We start from the raw sequence: 7410 nt of genomic DNA, 5'->3' as shown, positions 1-7410 counted from the left end.
TTTTTTTTTTTTTTTTTTTTTTTTTTTTTTTTTGGTTTTTTTTTTGCTTAATGTTTGTGTTAGGCAGGGCATTAGGATTATAACTCATTTTTTTCAAGTTTTATGTATCACCTGTACTTTTTTAACAATACATATTTAGATCAGAGGTCCTAAAGGAGATCAGATTAATTTACTAGCTTTAGTTGCAGAATATAAACTCAGGGGCTCTCTGAGTGGTCCTCCATAGACAACCCTAGAAAGTCAAGTGCTGCTTACCAGTCAACTCTGTTTCGTTGCTGCCTCTGCTGCATGCCCATATGTGTGCCTGTTTGTCTTGGGGATGCCAGCAGTTGTTTTCTTCACGGTGTGATACTTTGGGCTGATTTGCAGGTCAGAAGAATTATAGGTGTACTTTGTGTGACAAGTCTTTCACCCAGAAGGCTCACCTGGAGTCCCACATGGTTATCCACACTGGGGAGAAGAATCTTAAGTGTGATTACTGTGACAAGTTGTTTATGCGGAGGCAGGATCTCAAGCAGCATGTGCTCATCCACACTCAGTAAGTTATCCTGCAGCCAAGACGTTGTTCCTCAGGTGGGGAGCCTTTGTGTGGCTGCAGCCTGCCTGCTGATTGAAGGGCTGGGGAGTCCTGGCTCATCATCTGTTTCCTGCCTTGGTACCATGGTAGAAGCCTTCTGTGTTCCGTGTAGCCAAGCCAAGGTTGGAACATTGTTTTTGGTGTTATCTGGAAGATTCTAGTTGTTGGCTTCTTTTTCTTATTTTCACATGTACTCTTTTTTCACACCTACAAAACATAGAGGCAAAAGGACTATTGACTACAAGTGGTTGCTTATAGTTGGACGATAGTGTGCATGTAAGACAGTGATGGAGTGAAAAGAGTAAGAGTCAGCAGCCACACCTTGAAGAGCCTTTGGTCCTATTAAGAAACTTCTATTTCATTTTAGAAAATGGCGACACTGAAGGATCTGCCAGTCCCTGCCATTTCGGAACTGTTCTGTTTGTGTGTGTGTGTGTGTGTGTGTGTATGTGTCTGAATTGCAGTAAAAAAAAAAATTATCTTAACACCCAGTTCAATAGTGTTAGTTATATTCACATTATTGTGAAAACACTATAGGATTTTAAGGAAAGGAGTGTCATAGTGACATACCCATTCTGTTAATACAAAAGATTACTCAGGCAGCTGAACAGAGGATGATTGAGGGTGGAGAAGCCTAAATATTGGAAGACCAATTAGGAATTTAGTACATGAATCCAAGTGTAATTAAATGTCTAGACTGCATTAGTCACAGTGGTCATAGAAAGAAGGGATGGATTTTGTTGTCCTTAGCTTTTAACAAGTGTTAGAAGAGGAAGAAAACATTCTCAGCTTATATTATGGAGATTCTCTTTAGAAATCTATCTTCACTGAAAACATTATATTCTTAATGTAGAATTTGGATAGACACTTGGCTTTGATATCAGTTGTTCTGTCTGCTTCCTCATCACAATGCAGCCTGAGATGCTAAACAGCCAAGGACCCTGGATCTACATTCATAACTCTCAGAAGGACATTCTAAAACAAAGACTCCTTTAGTTTCATTGCTGGTGTGAAATTTTATAAAATGAGACCAAAATTATCAAATATTACATCAAATTGTGCAATATTGGAGCCAAAAGAGATCCCTGGATCATCTAGTCTAACAGCCCATCTAGGCAGCTCAGGTTGCGGTAATAAAATACCACAGATTTTGTGGCTCAAACAATAGGGGAGAGACACAGTGAGAGAAGGCAGTCATGAGCAGTCCTGGAAGAGGGCCCCTTGACTGGCACCCTGATCTCTGACTTCCAGCCTCCAGGACTGTGAGAAAATACATTTCTGTTGAGAGAATAAAAGAGAAAGAATATGAGAGCTCTGATCTCTTCTCATAAGGACACTAATGCCACATCATGGAGGCCCCACCCTCATGACCTCATCTAACCCTAACTGCCTTCCAAAGGCTCCACCTCACACTGGGTGTTAGGGCCTCAACATGTGAATTTGGAGTGAGGGGGACAAATATTTGTCCAGAAGACTGCCCATTATAATTTCCTTGGAAAATGTGAAAAACAACATTTGGTGCTAGGGCCCCACCCAGGAATTCTAATTTAATTGCTCAGAGTTAGAGCCCTGGCCTTGGTATTTTAAAAAGCCCCCCAAGTGATTCTCATGCCCAGCCAGGGTTAAGGACTGCTGACTTCATCCATGTGCAAGACTGATTTCCACAGTGTCTCTGGCAAGTGGATATATTGTTTCTTAAATATCACACAGTTATAATTTGAGGAAAAGTTTTGCTTGAATCAAGCTGATATCAGCCTCTATCCTTTCATTTTACATTTGCTTAACAAATGTGGATCTGGACTCTTTATCAGGATAAGAAAATATGGTAAGCCTCTTTTCCAAACTTTCATGGGATAGAAAGAAGGTTTTGGACAGTCAAAACTTAAAACTGGTATAAGTCATTCATATAAGAAGCACTGTTCCCTCAAACTGTTTTTGAATAAGGCTTTAGGTTTCCTATGGAGATCATTGGTCAAACTTTCAGATGCTTGTATTTTTACTGTGGGACATTTCAAAGTGGGTATAGTAGTAATGGTGTCTTTTATTTATCTACTTAAAAAGAAAACAGCTACAACCCTAATGCCAAATGCAAGAGGAGTTCTGCCCCAGTGTTCCCCCGAGAGTAGAAGGGTTGTGACAGAACCTGGCTTTGCTCATCCTGTAAGAAAGAGGAAGTGAGAGGAAGAGCAGTAATGTTTACTCCCCAGGTCATCTTGTCTCATGGCTTTAGATACCATCTTATGATTTATGTCTCCACCCTTGTACACCTTACCGTAACTCAGCAGCTCTGATGCTGGATGTTCACTAGGCAACTTAAATCTAATGTGTCCCACACTCAACCCAGTATTACCCCACGAACTTGATTTCCTCCAATACTGAGCAGCTCATTGAATGGCACCACCATTATTCACCTCACTGGTCAAGCCAAACACCTTGAAGTAATTTTCAACTCAATTTTTCCTTCCTTCAATTATCACCTTGTCCAGACCACCAGCTTCTTTTCTATGGATGGCTTCAATAGCCTCCCAGTTGATCTCCCTGCTGCTACTTCTGTTTCTCCTCATCTACTCCGCAACACAGATGAACACACATACACACAGTTTTCTGTCCACAGTGCCAGAGCAATCCATTTCAAATATAAGTCAGATTGGCCTGTCTCCTCTCATAAGTCTCTGGTGGCTTTCCATCGTATTTGTGTTAAAAGCTTTTTACCATAGTCAGAAGGCCCTTTATGTTATGGTAATAGTACTTGGCTACCTCTTCTGTTCACCTTTATTACTTTTCATATTCTGCTTTGGCCACTGTGACACCCTCCCCTTGCTACTCCTTGAGCATACTAAGCACATCCATTCTCAGGGCCTCTGCCTTAGAAACTTCTCCCTCCAGATACCTGCATGTCTTCGTCCCTCCATTCGGGTTTCTGCTCAAATGTTATCTCCTCAGGAGGGCCTTCCTTGACTATCTTATCTGAAATAGGACCCCTTCACTTTTACCTGGCTTCATATGTTTTCATAGTCTTTATTGTTATCTGATATGTTACACATTTGTTTATGGTATAATCTGTCCACTAGAACGTTAGCTTCAGGAAGGCAGGGACTTAGCTTACCTACATCCTATAGCCCTAGCATCTAGAGCAGTGCCTGGCATATATTAGACACAGTAAATATGTGTTGAATAAACCTCTAAAAACCATAAGACTAGAAGATTAAAAGTCAGACTTTTGATTGGGGTTTTGTTGTGGCCTTGGGCAAGTTCCTTAGTAGTTTTTATGCACATAATGTTCCCCATCTGCAGAATTAAGTGGCTAGATTAGATTGGTGGTTGTAAAACTGCTCCGGGGAGTTCCAAGGATTCTTCAGTGCCATCTGTTGCTAGAACAGGATGGGAGAAATGTTAAGGAAGCCAGGCTTCAGAACGCCCGACTGCACCCTCTCAGTCCTTCCAGGATTTCATTAATCACTTGCTTTAACTGTTTCATATTGGGCTTTCATAAAGACATGGGGTTCAGCTACTCAAAAAAAAAAGGTTAAAAAATTCCTGGTCTGTGTGATCTCTGAGGTTCTTTCAGCCCTAAAGTGTTTAGGCCAGGGTTGCTCAAACCTAGACATTATTGACATTTTGACCCAGTTGATTTTTTGTTGTGGGGCTGCCCTGTGCATTGTAGAATGGTTAGCAGCATCCTTGGCCTTTTCCGACTAGGTGCTGATTGTACCGCCCCTCCCCATTATAACAGTCAGAAAGGCCTCCAGACATTGCCAAATGCCCCTATAGAGGCAGTTGCCCCTACTTGAGAACCACTAGTCTAAGAAAAGGACAGAAAAATGGCAATTCCATAAAAGTGGCATTCAGGGAATACAAATAACAGCGTAATGAGAGACCATTATGTACTGGCTAATTGGCAGACATTTTCAAATTTGAGTCTTCCAGTTGTTGAGAATATGGGACAACCAGAACCGTCTATGATGGAAGTGTATATTGAAACAACTGCGTTGGAAAACCGTTTGTCATTATCTTGTAAAGTTGAAGATGTGCATATGCTTTAACTATGTAGCTCTTGGGTATATACCCTAGAGAAACATATGTATTGCAGGGCACTGTACAAGTATAAAAATGTTCAAATGCCAGGTGCAGTGGCATGCACATATAGAGCCAGATACTTGGGAAGCTGAAGTGGACAGATCACTTGAGCCCAGGAGTTCAAGGCTGTAGTGCACGATGATCACACCAGTGAATAGCCATTGCACTCCAGCCTGGGCAACATAGCGGGACCCTGTCTCTAAAAAATAATAATAATAATTTTTAAAAATTTAAAAACATTCATAGCACTCTTGCTTGTGATGATAAAAAACTGGAAACCACCAAAATATTCATTAGCTAGAGACAAACCAAGTACCATAGATAAGTTGTGGTATATTTGTAAATAGTATACAGCAGTGGAAGGGAACAAACAACTGATACAGCAACTTGAATGAATTTTATAAGCGTCATATTGAGAGAATGCAGCAAGACAAAAGAAATACATATAGAATTGACTTAGAATTGGAGAATTTACGTAGTATTCTAAAACAGGCAAAATCAGCCTACACTGTTTTAAACTATACTCGTTTTATGAGTCTTCTATATATCGCCTATGCAAAAGCCTGATTTGGAAGGATAGAGCTGCTCTGACAAAAGGCCTGCGGTTATGAAGAATAAGTGTTGCCTCAGTTTTATTTGTAACCCCAAATCAAATGTTTTTTCTTGTGTTCCTCTTAGAGAACGCCAGATCAAGTGTCCCAAGTGTGATAAGCTGTTCTTGAGAACAAATCACTTAAAGAAGCATCTCAATTCTCATGAAGGAAAACGGGATTATGTCTGTGAAAAATGTACAAAGGCTTATCTAACCAAATACCATCTCACCCGCCACCTGAAAACCTGCAAAGGGCCCACCTCCAGTTCATCAGCACCAGAGGAGGAAGAAGAGGATGACTCAGAGGAGGAAGATCTAGCAGACTCTGTGGGGACAGAAGACTGTAGGATTAACAGTGCTGTATATTCAGCGGATGAGTCTCTCTCTGCACATAAATAAAAGGAAAAGAAACAAGCTATTTTGGATGAAAATGCAAATGGAAAAACACGCATAACCAGTTATCCACTATAATGGTTTTTATATAAAATGGTTCCTGATTTATTTTCAGCCAATAATCACAACAGACTGGGAATGAATAAAGCACTTACAGAAGAATATCCTAATGAAAATACTTTAAAACAGATGGGAAAATTGAGCATGTGTCCTATTTTAAGTGATGGACTGGGAGGGAAGTGTCGACTTCTGAGGTCTGTTCTTTATTTACATGATGATCTGGGAGATGCATTTATGCCTGAATCAAAGCTGCCTTTTGCTCAAACAAATCAGCTTTATTTCACATTCTTCCATTATTCCATTTTCCTGCTGGTCCTGTGACTTGGTAACATTCTAAACTTGGTCCTTGCCCCATAGCCATCCTGATTGCTGATTGTGTTTTATGCAAACTCCTGTGACTTATACTCACCACAGAATGGATTGGGACACAGCGGCATAAGTGTGCTGCTTGGCAGCTAGTAAGTTTAAAGCAGCACCTGCCATAACTGCTCCTGGCTACTGGGGAGTTTAGGGTAGATCTTGCTTTCCAAAGTTTCAGCAGGTGCCTGGAGGGCAAATAAAAAAGCAGCAGTCAGTAGTCAACGATGGAGAGAACAAGAGGAGAGATGGCTGGCCTCTGCCAAAGAAACTAGCTTTGATGGAAGCCTGCGTGAGTCACCTGGTTATTGTGACATGGAGATCTTTGTAGGTTTAGACATGGCTCTCTGTCTCCAGTAAGCTTCCAGCCATTCAGACAAAGAGATATAGAGAGCCCAAATAATGCCTGCTGGATTGTCTCCTGACGAGTACACGTGGACTCAACTGAGGAAGGGAAGGAAGGGAATAATCTTTTATGTTTCATTTACCTTACGAAAAGTGTTAAAACTTTGCCAACTCAAAATAACAAATTATTTAATGCATGTGCAAAGTTAGGTCTTCCCAGTTGTCTTGGTGCTGAGGAACCTCATCAGAGAAGTATGGAAGATGCCAAAGGATTTTTGGAAGGTAAAGAAGGCTGAATGGTCACCACATGGGCCTGTTTTCAGGGTCCCAGCTTAGTTAAGTCACCTGTGCCCCTGGTCGTTGTGTCTCCCATGCATATCCAGCATTTTTCAGAAGCAGACCCACCCTTAAGTTCCAGGGTTGATGGAACATGCTCTCCTGCTCAAGGCACAACCTCTGGGTTGGAGTAGAGGACTCTGGTGGGAAGGATTTGCTGCTAATGTATTTATGGAATGAATGTATTTCATTCAGATCTGTATTCCTCTAGGAAGGATTAAAATTAAACTTTTTTAAAATACAAGATTCCTCTGGTAGTCTCGTTTTATGGAGGAAGGAGATGAGTGAGTCTTCTAGGGAAAATCAAGTACAATTTGAATCTTTCTGAGGTTAGAAGGAGAGAGCATTTTTAGAGTATTACAGCTTTCGAGTTCATATTCTTATTGTTTCTGCTATTAGTACTTAGATAAACTGCTTCCTGTGCTTCCAGCGCTCTTCTGCCCTGTTCCTGCCTAAGGTATGCCTTTACTCTGTTACCTCCTTGTAGTAATGTGACAGGTCTGCAGTGGAGAGTTGGGGGATGTGTTGTGGATGGTTAGGGGTGGCTGCTGACACTGGGTCGTGACGCCTCCCTCAGGAGAGCTTTATACTCAGCCTTTTGCCGAAGGCATCCAGCTGGCAGGTTCCCCCATTCTCAGGAAACCACTGGTACTGGAACTGTAAGCTCTCTTTC

At 41.3% G+C, this 7410-nt stretch overlaps 1 protein-coding gene across 5 annotated transcripts in view; it reads left to right on the top strand.

The window, feature by feature from the left end:
- PRDM4 (PR/SET domain 4) overlaps positions 1-6981 on the top strand; it is a 29053-nt gene extending 22072 nt beyond the window's left edge. For 3 of the 5 annotated variants that reach the window (XM_017888275.1, XM_017888273.1, XM_017888276.1), the window contains exons 11-12: positions 370-538; positions 5333-6080. In XM_017888275.1, the coding sequence (XP_017743764.1) occupies positions 370-538; positions 5333-5645 (482 nt within the window). In that variant the 3' untranslated portion in view covers positions 5646-6080. Of the gene's footprint in view, positions 1-369; positions 539-5332 lie in introns of all 5 variants that reach the window. The other 2 variants (XM_017888272.1, XM_017888277.1) reach the window with 2 other exon arrangements.
- The last annotated feature ends 429 nt before the right edge of the window (positions 6982-7410 follow it).

Source organism: Rhinopithecus bieti, unplaced genomic scaffold (genome assembly GCF_001698545.2).
Source record: "Rhinopithecus bieti isolate Rb0 unplaced genomic scaffold, ASM169854v2 scaffold_17930, whole genome shotgun sequence".
Classification (NCBI taxonomy): Eukaryota; Metazoa; Chordata; class Mammalia; order Primates; family Cercopithecidae; genus Rhinopithecus; species Rhinopithecus bieti.
This window is presented reverse-complemented; position numbering and strand designations above follow the sequence as displayed.